This window comes from Cyprinus carpio, chromosome A11, assembly GCF_018340385.1.
Source record: "Cyprinus carpio isolate SPL01 chromosome A11, ASM1834038v1, whole genome shotgun sequence".
NCBI lineage: Eukaryota > Metazoa > Chordata > Actinopteri > Cypriniformes > Cyprinidae > Cyprinus > Cyprinus carpio.
The window spans coordinates 12,213,273-12,227,387 of record NC_056582.1 but is presented as its reverse complement, the minus strand read 5'-3'; the positions used below and the strand labels follow the sequence as shown (position 1 = coordinate 12,227,387).

Below are 14,115 nucleotides of genomic sequence, written 5' to 3'. Positions count from 1 at the left end.
TGGAGCAGTATGTGCACACCTGAGCCCTGTGCTAGGATCGTAAATATAGCTGTGGCGTTTCTGCTAAAACGACCAATCAAAATGACAAATCACGTCAAGGCCTTTGTAAACCAGCCCCTATAACACAGCAATACCACAGTGACGCATACCATGACATTTCCTCATGGGTGCCCAGTGAAAAAGATTGATGAAATACCACATCAATAATTTAGACAAGAAAAACTAGAGCTGCCGCTGACCCTCACTTGATTCATCCAAAGGCCAAGGAAAAGGACTGATGCAACCAATCAAACAGCCACCGTTTTTCACAGCGGCTGACTGTGTGTGTGGGGGGGGGGGGGGGACTGTCCTGCAGTTCATTTAGTGTCTTTAGCGCTCATCTCTGAATTGTCAGCTTTTCATGTAATCCTGTGTTGCCGTCTCTTCCCCTGACACCTCAACGTCTGTGGCAATGCATTTTCTAGCTGAGATGCTTCCGCCAAATCCCAGTCTTCTTTCTCTCTCTCTCTCTCTCTCTCTCTCTCTCTCTCTCTCTCTCTCTCTCTCTCTCGGTCTGTCTGGCATCCCTCGGTGGGGGTTGCCAACTCAAGCATGCGTAGGCAGGTCAGCCTATCAGTGTCTCACAAACAGTTTGTCGGCAGAAGAGCTTGAACAGATGTGAGGCAAATCTGAGCAAACATATTGTATTTTTTCCCTCTTTTGTTTTAATTTTTCACAGCTTGATGGCTCTGGCTGCAGGGGCTTGGAAAATGGAGGGATTGCAGCGGAGGGAGGGAGCTCTGAATGAGCGAGGAGGGCAGCTGTGAGGTGCTGATAAAATCACTTCCGCCTCAGCTCTGCTCATCCATGAAGCTCACAGGTACCCGCTGCAGCAACAGAGAGAGGCTGCAACAAGACCTTTCGGGGGGCGGCAGGTGGAATTACTGTGCATAAGAGGGTGAAATAGAGAAAGAAGAGGTTGGAGAATGGAAAAGAGATTGAGGTGAAATCAAGTTGAGCAGTGAAGGCTAAATCCTCCCAGAGAAAAGAAAATTTATAAGAAGGCATTCGAAGCTCCTGTGTCTAAACAGCCAACTCGGCATGTGATTATGCCATCTTAAAAATTGGCACTGATGGTTCCATGAAGCAAGTAATAATTAATGATGGGCCATTGAATTATTAAAAAATAATGCCCACCCGAGGTGGTAGTGTGGGCACGATGTGAAAGAGAGGTTTTCGTCCTTTTAACACGCTTTGGTCACACTTTAGTTTGGGGACCAATTCTCACTAATTAACCACTGACTATGAGTTCTGCCTCAAACTCCTAAATTGCTGCTTATTAATGCCTAGTAAGTTAGTTTAGGTATGGCGTAGGATTAAAAAATCTAGAATATGGTCATCCAGAATTAAGCATTAATATGTGCTTTATGAGTACAAATAAACAGTAAAATGCATGTTGCTAGCTGTAAAAAGAGCACTGGTAGAGCTCTGCGTTAGCAGCGCAAAAGGTTGTGGGTTCGATTCCCAGGGAACATGCATGGTAAAAAAAAATGTATAGCCTGAATGCACTGTAAGTCACTTTGGATAAAAGCGTCTGCCAAATGCATAAATGTAAATGTAAATGTAATAAGCAAGCAACCAGTTAATAGTGAGAATTGGTCCCTAAACTAAAGTGTTACCACTAATTTCTCACAAATATCATCCCATGTCTCCATTGGTAATTCCAAAACATAATTTTAGAGGGAGTAATAGAGGATTGATACATAAATATGCAGACTAATGCAGTTCTGTCATGACAGCTCTTGGAGAATTATATAGTAATATACATGGCAATGATAATGTGTTTGATTTTGGCTGAATAGATCAGCTACGCTGGTGCTGTGGTACCGAGACAGTACCGAGACATGCTACTGCCAATACATCCACAGACATGCTGCTGTGAGCATTTAAGAAATACTGCTGCTGCACATATAACATAAAATAAACCCCATATATAGCATACATAAAATCAGTCTGTGGCAGATCTATACAGGTGGAGCTGGGGAAGGTGGAGGGTTTATGAAGCACGCTGCCACTGCTACAGCAAGCACTAGCCAAGTATTTGAATGTTGAGCAGCAGGTTCATTGGCTGCTGTTGTGGAAAAAAATAAAAATAATAAATAAATAAAAAAACCAACAACAACAAAAACAATCAGCTGCACCAGGTAAGCAATGATGTGATTATATCAGACTGAGTTAGATCCAGCCAGCGCCATCTAGAGTTTCATAACAGAACGTTGCATTTATTAGAGAGAGAGAGAGATATTGAGAGATTAAGCGTGTGTAAATTACCTGTTACTAACTTCGAAACTTTACGTTTAACTGCTTTAAACAACTGTGACGTTACAACTTTGCAACTTAGAAATGCCACATATCTTTTCATTTGCAAACTACTTTATTGAAAAAGTCAATGGCAGGGCAGAGCTGACAACAGATTTCTGTGTGTGTATGTTTCTGTCTGCGTGTGAGTGTGTGACTGTACAGTATGTGTGTGCATGCAGAGAGCGGGAGAAATAAAGCATTTTATTATCTAAAGGTTTATAAACCAAAGGGTAATTTTGTAGGGAAAAAAAACATGTAAATTGTATTTTTTGAGCATGTTAGTCATGTTAGTCATATTTGTTTGCTTGGTTAGTGTGTTTTGTGGCTAATGCGGCTGATATATATATATATATATATATATATATATATATATATATATATATATTAAAGAACTGTCTTAATAATGGAAAAAGTTTATTTGGGTTATTGTTATTATGGTTATTTTTGTATATTTAAGAGTGTGCCCAGTCAGCAACATCACCTTCGGGAGGATGGTTTCAAATACAGTGTGACCAGCCCTATTAGTGCAGGGTATTCATCTTCTCGATCTGTCTCTTACTCCATCTCTTTTTTTTGCCTGTTTTTTGCCTGCTGACAAACAGGATATTGGGAGCTGTGATAAAGTCCTTGATTTATCAATCAGCTCTCATTGGCACTGCAGAAGCATTCCTCCGAATGTGTAGCCGATAGCATGGGAAGATCCAGGCTGGCAGCACCAATGAAAGGCACAGACTTACAACAGCATGCCTAATGAAAAGGTTTATTCCTCTGGTAGGGCAACAAGCACTGCACCCATTACTACAGACAGTGAGGAAAGAATAAACTAGAACAAGCATGTTGTGTTGTGGGATGGCACATGGCAGATGTAAGGGATGTGCTGCTACATATACGTGCATGCATGTGTGTGTGTGTGTGTGTGTGGGCGCATTTGGGAGTCAGCGTGTGTGAAATGACTGCCTGGATTGCCCTGAGCTCCCGAAGCTCCAGAAGAACCAGCCCTGCCAGCTGGCTCCCCATCCCTCCCCGCTGAGAAGAAACCCTTTTGGGCATCAGTCAGCCTGCAGCTCTGCAGCAGACATCTGGAGGTTATTGTTCTATAGGGCTGCATTGCACTGCTTGCAACCCTGTCTGGAGTTTTCCACTGCATGCCAGTATGTGCAAATTCCCCACCAGGCAGCACTCATTTACTACTTTCATAATTAGTCTTCGCACCAGACCTCACCGGCGGGAGAAAAGGTAAATGTACTTGGATTTTCACTGAAGTTCCATTATTAAAAAGCGAGAAGAAAGAGTTTATAATAAGTACTGGTAAATGAATAAACTATTCGTTTATGGTTTAATTTTACTTGGTAGAGTTAGGGTTTTGTTTTTATTTATAATAATGATATTGATTTTGAATGTTGAGGATGAGTGTGAGTGTCAGGTCCTGAAAAGTGAAGCCAAAACATTTCATTCGCCATCTGGTGGCTGGCTGCAGTATAGGTCATAAACCCTGCCCTCTCCACGTAAAAAATGGGATGTGAGCTAAACTATAATTAAAATAACACTTCAAATACATTTTTACCAAAGATGGTTTGCATCATTTTAGGTAGTTCTTGACACACTGTTGTAAGTTCAAGTGTTCAATTTTCTAATAAGTTTGCTTTTAATTGTTTTAGCAGACTCGCGCTCACTTTTCTATAGTGGAAGAAAGAGGGGACGCGTCATCCATCATTGTTTTTTTTTTTTTTTTTTTTTTTTTTTACAGTCTATGGATGAACCACATACAGAATGACCAGCAGTATTCAAATTCCTAAACAAATTGGTCTCATGGGGAGGTTATATTATATTGAACCAAACAAATACATCATGATGGAACGTCAATACGGATCACTTTTGAGCCAGTACCAATTCAAAAACAGAGTGTGAACAGTGTGGTCCAACTCCCAAACAAATTAGTCTTACGGGATTTTTTTTATTTGTAATTTTTTTCCATTGAATCATAAACATATAACACAATCAGTAAACTCCAATTCCTGAATGATTGAGCCAGTTACTTTTAGTTAATCAAAAAAAAAAAAAAAAAAAAAAATTTTGTTTTTGGTTTGAATTGTAATTTTAATTTTATTATTGTTAATGTTAATCTTTTGAGTTGGTACTTTTTTTTATCAAATCAAAAATACACAGCGTGTCCAGTTTTGCCAGATTCCTGAAAAAACAACTCTTTTTTTTTTCTTGATTCACTTGAAGCCAATGAAATGGCTCATACAGTGCAGGAAGTGTAATATTTGACTCATGCTGAATTTTTTTTTTTTTTTTTTTTAACAAACAGCACTCTGCGTTATGTTGTACTTAAAGCTTGTAAGCCTTAAAATCAGTTTAGGTTCTGATTATTTGTTCATGTGACTTTTTATAGAGTTGAGAGGAAAACAGAACTAATGGATGCTGAACATAATTCCCAGCACACATGTATTCTAAACTTCAGCTTAGGGGCAGATGAGGCTCATATTGAGCTAAATGCCAGCCAAAGAACAGTCCTGGATATTTTTAGACCTGAACCATCCAAAAGCATAGAAACTTTGTTCAATAAAACATGTTGGAGGACAAAGAAACTGCACTGGCTGGAACTTGTCAGCCCAGAAGGAGATACAATGGAATATACGAGAATGAAAGTTGCATATGGATCAAACCAATTAAAGACACACCATCTAGGCAAATGCCATGCAAGTTTATAATCAACTTCATGTAACCTACTGATATTTACGCTCAGCAGAGGCACAAAGAATTGCACTGAGAGATGTCTTTGTTGATACACATTTGATAATACCTAGCTTTCATATCGATGTCTTTCAAAGTATCTCTTCTCTTTGCTAGTTCAAAGTAACAAAAGATTTGCTAACTTCGTAAAGGATGCCTTATTTTTAATTAATTTTATGGTAAATGAGTCACGTTGGTGTATCTCTCTCTCTCTCTCTCTCTCTCTGTGTGCATTTCTGCACACGAGTGTGCTCTTTTAAGATGATTCTGATCTTAAGTGCTAATTTCTATGCTATTATTGCTAAGATATTATTTCCCTAATTCCTCTAAATATATCGTCTTTCAAGTCAAGAGGCCAAAAACAGATTCAATAAATGTATAGAAAAGTAAAAAAAAAAAATAATCTTTATGGGAAAACTGTCATAAACTGTCATAGACTAGACACAAGCTGTGATTCTTATATGTCTAACTCTTATATGCCTTTTAGCAATTCAGTTAAAGAGTGCTGAATGTCCCCTTACTTCATTGAGTCACTTGAGGAGAAATAGTTCATGGAAATCACATCTGTCAGAAATTAGAGACAAGACAGATGAAAATCTGACACGTAAACAGATGAAAACATGTCTTAATGCAAAAAAACTCTGAGAGCTAAACAACTTCGTTTTTATTTAGATAATTTTTTCATTAATTATTTATAGTCTCAACTAGGTCAGAGAGTTGCAAAGAGTCACATCTCCCAGAACACCCATGTATCTTCTTACTTCGTGTGTGCACGCATTTGTCCTTCAGTAACCTGCCGTAACCGGCAAGGAGACATTTCTCTAAATGGTCGTGCAGAAGAAGAGGACATGTGCGGGGTTAGGGACACGGGGATAGGGCTCACCAGACCAGACTCCTGGATCCCTAGAGGGCCTGCATTCCTGCCTCCCTGCTTGGCATTTCTAGGTCACTTTGGATGCAGAAACAGTCCGATGCCAGTGGGAAAGACATCTATATAAAGCCTGTACACCTCATCTGCTCTACACCAGAGCACAGGACATGAGCATGACAGCCACATGTATTAAAAGTTTAATGATACTTGTCAAGCAGAGCACATTGTGGCAGAAGTGTGTGTGTGTGTGTGTGTGTGTGTGTGTGTGTGTGTGTGTGTGTTTGTGTGTGTGTGTGTGTGTGTGTGTGTGTGTGTGTGTGTGTGTGAAGGGGTGGGGGGACAACTTGGATGAAATATTACTCCTTTCATCTTTTGTATAAAAATTACATTTGAGCATTCACTTCCATAATCAGATCATGACTTTTAGTATGTTGCCAAGGGCTTGTGCGAACCCTCTTAAAGCACTCCACATGTGACAGTGCCGTCTGTTCATACATGCACAAGAGGGAGAAACCAAATGTAATCAATTTAAAATCTGTAACTAGTTTTAAAATTCAGATGATTGCTTAAACGTAATAACATCTTGTTGTGTTATTAAATCTCGTTCTTGCTAGTGCTATATAGGCAAATAATTACAATCACATCCCCCCCGACCCCCTTAAAACCATGAATTCAATCAATGTACATTATTGTATGCACTCCAATATTGAGCTGCTAGATTCAATAATGGCTTTTCACAACTGAAGAATTTCTTTCATACCTCAGAAAACATACAACCAACCAAACAAACAAACAAACAAACAAGAAGAAAGAAAGAAAGAAAGAAAGAAAGAAAGAAAGAAAGAAAGAAAGAAAGAAAGAAAGAAAGAAAATTAAATACATGCCACTGTTTAAAAGTTTAGGGTCATAAGATTTTGTAATGTTTTTGAAAGAAGTATCTTATGTTCAATGCATTTCTTTGATAAAAAAACATGGAAAAACATGGAAAAAATATTGTGAAATATTTTAACAATTTACATTTTTTATAAATAAAATTAGTTAATAATTAATTAATAATACATTGATATAAAATAACATATTTGAAAATGTAATTTATTCCTGTGATGTCAGCAGCCATTACACTAGTCATCAGTGTCACATGATCCTTCATAAATCTTTCTATCTATGGATCAATTTAATGCATCTTTGCTGAATAAAAGTCTTAAAAAAACAACAACTACTGATGCTAAACTTTTAAACTGTAGTGTGTGTATGTGTTTTATATATATATATATATATATATATATATATGCGCCGTTCATACGGGACACCACTTGGCCAGAATTTTAATGTTGCCTAAAATATCCAGGTTTTGGCTGTTTGCACTGTGCAGGTCGATCATTGTGTGACATTCATGAGAGCTATAGAGAGCAAAGCAGATGGCTCCTTATGCTTTTGAATCGCTCTCGCACCTACTTTGGTGTATTTTTTGATCAGTGCACAGTGATGCTTCTAGTCAAACGAACGAACAAACACGTGCGCATATTTGCATCTCTTTAATCGTTACCTGTAGATCTCACCTTCTCACACGCAGCCCCACGATTGGTCGATTATGTACAATACCTGCATGTTATTGGTCAAACTGCTTTGGATGTTTTAGGGAATATTAAAATCCTGGCCAGGACGTGTCCAATATGAACGGCGCATGTGGCAATATATATATATAAGATATAAGATATATAAGATCAAGATAATATTTATATAGTTTATAAAAATTGGGTTTCACACCATTCTCTTAAATAGTGCAGGCTAAAAATTTTATGCATAAAACAGACAACTGACACAATCAGATATTCAGGAATAAATATTTGACATAAATTACACATAATTTGTCCCGTATGAACGGCGCATGTGGCCACATATATATATATATATATATATATATATATATATATATATATATATATATATATATATATATATATATATATATAATTTGTCCCGTATGAACGGCGCATGTGGCCATTATAAAAATTGGGTTTGACACAAATCTCTTAAATAGTGCAGGCTAAAAAATATATGCATAAAACAGACAATTGACACAATCAGATATTCAGGAATAAATTTTTGACATAAATTACACATTATTTGTCCTTGCCTGGTTAATATGAGGTGATGGCGGGTGTCCGGCGAGGGCCAGTTTAACAGTGGTCTCCCAGATATACTTGCCCATGCTGTCTCTGGCCGTCACCATGAACTGGATCGGTTCAGTTAGATTTGTCACGTCTTGCTCTGCGTAAAGAGAGCCATCCGGCCCAATGCTGAACTTTGGGTCACTGCTCTCAAAAGAAACCTCCTCTTTTTGCTGACAGGTTTCGAACTTCACTGCAAGGAAAGAAAGAGAGAGAGAGGGTAGAAGGTAAGAAAAACATTAAATAACAATAATACTATTTTTGCTCACAGACTCAAAAACTGTTCAAAGCGATCTTGTTTTTGGCCAACATGTTTCATTGCTCTTGCCCACACATTTGTCACTGTCTATCTCCCTTACTACGCTTGACTGCTTATTAAATAAAACGCTGTGGTTATATACAGTATAAACATATTGTAGCTATTACAGTTAAGGTGGACAAGGCATTATTGATTCAATACTTCATTCATCCACATACAGACCAATAAATAAATGAAATTATTTATATAGGTAAAAAAAGAATGCATTGCGGCTAAATTCAATAATATAAGCAATGTACTGAGTAACATGTAACAGGAAACATAAGATACAGTACCAAGATACCATACCATACTTAAATCTGATAATGTTTAGAGTATATACAAAATGGCTAATTTGAAATTCTCTTAATAATACACTTTTCTGACAGCTGCAAGTGTTAAAAAATTCAGTTTCACTTAAAACAAGTGAAGATAGCAAACAGAATGAGTGAGTCATATGCTTTCTCCCGCTATGGTTGTTTGGAAAGGGTTCTGGTCAACAACAGCAGATGGTCCGTTCAGTTACACCTGAGGGAAAGTTCCACAGATTCAGCTCTACTTAAAGTGAGCGAGTGAGCAAGTGAGAGAGAGAGCACCATGTGCCATGTCTAGATTAATCACAGTTTAAATATTAGAGCTCTATTTCACATTTACTAGAAGTTCAGTCATAGAACTTTAGTGGACCATTTATGCTCCAAGTATATGGGAGACTGGGATTAGTTTTCACAATTTGTACTCCAATACATATTTCTAAGTTTAAAGTAATGGTTCACCAGTTTGTTTCTTAATTGGAACAGATTTTGAAAACTTTTGCATTACATAAGTTGCTCACCAATGGATCCTCTGCAGTGAATTGGTGTTTTTATTAGGTGTTTGGACTCTCATTCTGACGGCACCCATTCACTGCATCTCATTTTTGGCCAACACGTTTCATTGCTCTTGCCCGCACATTTGTCATTATCTATCTCCCCTACAATGCTAGGCTGCTTATTAAATAAATCATCATGGTTGTATACAGTATAGAGTTGTGCCAATAGATGATAGTATTGTGTATCGACGATAGTCAGAGATTTCACCTGTCGCTGATGCCATTGACGATAGCAATATGATTATTATTATTATTATTATTATTATTATTATTATTATTATTATCAGGCCAGTATAATTATCTAATTAATATTAGGACTTATTTGTTCCATCATATTTATTTTTCCGTGTTTTTACAGTGTTGCGCGTTATAACCAATCACACACGATTCTGTTGAGTTTATGAATCAATGGCCAATCAGAGTTTTGTTGTTCCGTGTTGTTGAGTTCTGCTGTGCAGGCCATTTTATTGTTATAAGCAACAAAGTGCCGATGTATGTGCCAACACTGTATTCATCATACAGTGTAGGCACATACATCGGCTGTCTACACAGTGAAGCTGTCTACACTGTATTCATCATACATTGTAGACAGCTTCACTGATTATAGCGGGAGTGGTTTTTTAAGTGCATAAACTCACGCTAGACTGCAGTCAGTGATGATGTTCTTTGATGGTGTAAATCTTTGCTCATTTTCTATAGTTGCTGTTTGAATAACTGAGGAAATATAGGCATTATAATGATAATATTTTATGACATGACATCCATATACTGCTTGACTAAAAAGATGTAATGTGAAGTTAATAGATTACACTAACATTAGGCTGCTTTTAGCCTTACCTTGGAGTTGGTTCAGGCTATGAAATCTATGTAAGTAAATAATAATTAGCATGATAATATTGTGTACTGGCGATCTCACAGGCTGACGACAGAACGATATGACTATGGAGGATATCGCCCAACACTAATACAGTACAAACATATTGCAGTTATTATAGTTAAGGTGGACAGGGCATTCACTGCAGAGGCTCAATTGACCATTCACAAAGTATAGTACTCTCATGCCATACATCATGTTCTCACACAGTGAAAAATACATTGCGGTGCAAAGAGGAACCCCAGTTCAGTTCAAGCTGCACCTGAGCCAACTATCTCTTCCTCTGCTAGTTACGGCACGAAATTAAAATAAATGAACATCAGAAGGTATCTTGTTTCAACTGCACAATGATGTCAATACACAGCATTTTTCAAGTTCAAGTCCACCAACGTTAATCTACTCTCCTGTCTAGTTTGTTTGTCGGTCATTATGACTGGTCAGATCACCTGTCAATCAAACTTCCTGTGAAGGGTCAATTGGTAAGCAAGTGAGGTAATGCTAAATTTCTCAAAATTTTCATTTCTGGATGAACTATCGCTTAAAGTTCCCTTTTGAAAGTCAATTTTTTGTATAGATACATAAATTTGTCTATAAAAAGCTACTGAACATTTCTAGAGCAGATGCTTTCATCTAAAGTGACTTACACTGCATGGAGAAAAAAAGAAATGGCTTTGACTAATATTGCAATTCAAAATCATATAAAGTTATAAACAGCATTTAAAACATCCGTGACCCAACAGTATAGCTAGTGTTTCTACAATATAGTAAAAAAATATTATACTTAAATTTGGGTTAACCCTCTGGTACGGAGTTGCCATATTGCAAGAATTAATTTCTACTCATTTCCTTGTTATTCTGAAAAAAAAAAAAAATTAAAAAAAAATAATATTGTCTATTTTTGTTTGTCTATTATATATAACACATACATACATGTGTGAAAGATGTGACCAGTAAGGAAAAAGGAACATGGAGGCAGCAGGCTACTGCAAACGTTTAGGGGTTTATTTCCACAGAATGGGGTTACAAAAGTAAAAGAAATGTTAACCCAACTGAGGTAATCCAAACATACCAAAAAATAAAATAAAATCAAACAAAAACATACAATAAAGATGAGTCACTGCATTTGCCTCTCAAACATTTACAGAGGTCTAGGGACTACAGGACCTGTCCTCTCACAGGACACCTTTCTCTCACACAGAAACCATTAATAAATTTATACATTGGTGTCCAGCACCAATTAACACAAAAAGGGGGATACACAAACATATAATGGCCATTACACACAATAAATGAATATGAAAACATCAAATACACATAAACACACACTTCAAATAATACTATCAAATGACTTCACTTAATAAATGTACTTCTTATACATAAACAAAAGAAAAGGAAGCAAAAATAGTCCTTGGAACTCCCCCTGAGAAGGAACCGGAATGGTTGTGGCCCAATCATTGGCCGGAACTGTATATATACAGCCGATGTTTCCACCCGAATCCCTTTTGCCGGTACACCCGCTCATGGGACTCAGATGTAACAAACAACAAAAGGAATGGTAAGAATAAACTCAACAAACTAAACGTTAAAGAGTGTGCGCACTTAACTCAAAACGAAAGTTTAAATAAAGTTTATTAAACCAAAATAATGTTGTGTATTCTTTACTGTAAACTAATTCCATTTAATAAAAGACTCCACTAACCTGACCCAGGCTCACCAACATCCGCCACAATATTGCACTATGGGAATTAAAAGGGCAGGCCTTAAGATAGACAATAATGTACTGTTTTAAGTCACATGACATATGAATGCACGTCCAAAACTCTTTTTCCCACTGTTACCCTCACGCGGAAGACACCTGTTGAAGTGCTCCAGAAATTGCTCTATTAACCTCATTTCTAATCTCTTCTCAGATGGGATTTTTTTCATCATCTTTAAGTAAATTAGATAATTCACAATTTAACTTTGTCTAACATAGTTTTACTGTAAATTGAGAAAATAGCAATGCTGAACCACAGTGGAATTTCAGTACTTTATTTCCTCATTGGGATTTTTTTTTTTTTTATAGATAGTAGCATCAATAATATGATTGCTGTTATTTATTTTTAAGTGTTTATTGTACTGTGTACCATGTACAATTGTACAGTGTAGTTGTATTTATGTATAAATAAAAAAAAATAATTTCTTCATTTCAGAAAATGAATACAGCAATATTTTACGGAAAGGCCAATAGGAAGAGTGCACATTTAGCTCTTCCATGTGATGAGAGTGAGAATGAGTAAGTCTTCAGTGAAGGTTAAATGATAGGGATCTACTTTTGGTTTGCATGAGTATATACTGTAAATCTATCAATTTCTAAAAGAAATTTAAATAGAATAGACAATCTTAATTGTAAAGAAAAACTACTTTTTTATTTGTATGATTCAAGCTATTTCATTTTAATCAAAAATTATTATTATTATTATTTTAAATACCACTAGATTTTAAAATTTTACAATTACAAAAACAGAGTCCTTGTGACAACTAGCCCCAGTGTCCCTTATGCATAAGTGAAACTTCAGCTGCATATTGTTCTGACAGTGTTCAGAACCTTAGTCTTCACAGACTTCCAGTACTAGAGGGTCAAAGCATTCCAAATAGATTTGAGTGCCGCTTCTCTCATCTCTTTCTTCCCTCGGGACTGAAAAGAAAGAAAGATGGAACTAAAATCACTTCCTACTGATTTTATCTTTCTTCCACAATCCCACTGATAACAATACAAATTGATTTCATGAATCACTGCGGGACCAAGTCACTTGTTAAGAGTGCTGAGTGAAAAAAAAAAAGGAAAAAAAAAATTCTGCCATGAAATATCTTGCACGACAAGCTTTTTATCAAGCCATCTATCCAATTTACCACACGTTTTTTTGCCAGAAGATGCAACAGGCTAATAAAGCGTAGAATCCATTTCACCAATTGCGGCATGGCTTGCTCAATGCTCCAGTTTTGTCTGCTGAATAATTGCAAATGGGAGGGGAAGAGGCCAATATGCAGTTTTCAGAATAAGCACCAAACCACTGACACATGAAAGCATGCTGCCTGCTTCAACAAGTTCTGCTCAAAACATAAAAACAAAGTGCATCATTCTGGGAGAATAATAACGTTTTACTCTGTCAATTCTCTTGTCTATGTCTAGAAGATGTCTAGAAGATTTAAATCAAGAATCAGAGTGATTTTGCTATTTGGCAACTGTCACAAATGGTCTGAATACACTAATTGCAGCCTGTTGTTGATGGCAAAATTGTTAATTTGTTTTTTTTACCCCTTCCTTACTAAGCATCAACAAAAACATCTGCCAGCAGGAAAGATTAAAAAACGCACTCATGATAAAAACAGAGATGGATGTTTCTGTGAAGCAACAACGGCAGTCAATGTTTTTGTAAATTAGGCTAATTTGCTTTAATGGAATGAGGTAATTATTGTCACTGAGGACTTTTTGTCACTCCACAACTGCCTCTGACATACAGAGGGTAAACCTGGGGATCAAGGGACAATGGCTAAACCTTGATTGTTTGCATAGGGAAAACACTAGATTCATAGGAGTTATCCTGCATGATATTGTTTTATTATGGGATGGAATTTTGGCATGGGAATACAAGAATGGCCAGCCTCAAAGTGTGTTGTTCAAAATCAACAAGCCCTAAGAAGATACCAAACCAGAATTCTCTCTTACTCTCTCTGTCTTGGTCTCTTTCTTGTTTTCATAATGACAGACAGGGTTGTACAGACATGTGCCCACTAGTCTCAGTTTCACATTTAAAGCATGTGAAAATAAAAACCATTTACTGATCTCCTCATGCATGCTAAACATAAAAACCGGCAAGCATCTGATTGTTTGACTATGCACCATTCTGCCTGATGAACTTCCTCTTTACATTTATGTGATGACCATGTGCTGACCGCCGTCTGACCACCAAGTAG

At 36.9% G+C, this 14,115-nt stretch overlaps 1 protein-coding gene across 1 annotated transcript in view; it reads right to left on the bottom strand.

The window, feature by feature from the left end:
- LOC122146596 (cadherin-4-like) overlaps positions 1–14,115 on the bottom strand; it is a 209,446-nt gene that overhangs the window by 62,018 nt on the left and 133,313 nt on the right. The window contains exon 4 of the mRNA XM_042766257.1: positions 8,085–8,311. Coding sequence (XP_042622191.1) covers positions 8,085–8,311 — 227 coding nt within the window. The remainder of the gene's footprint in view (positions 1–8,084; positions 8,312–14,115) is intronic.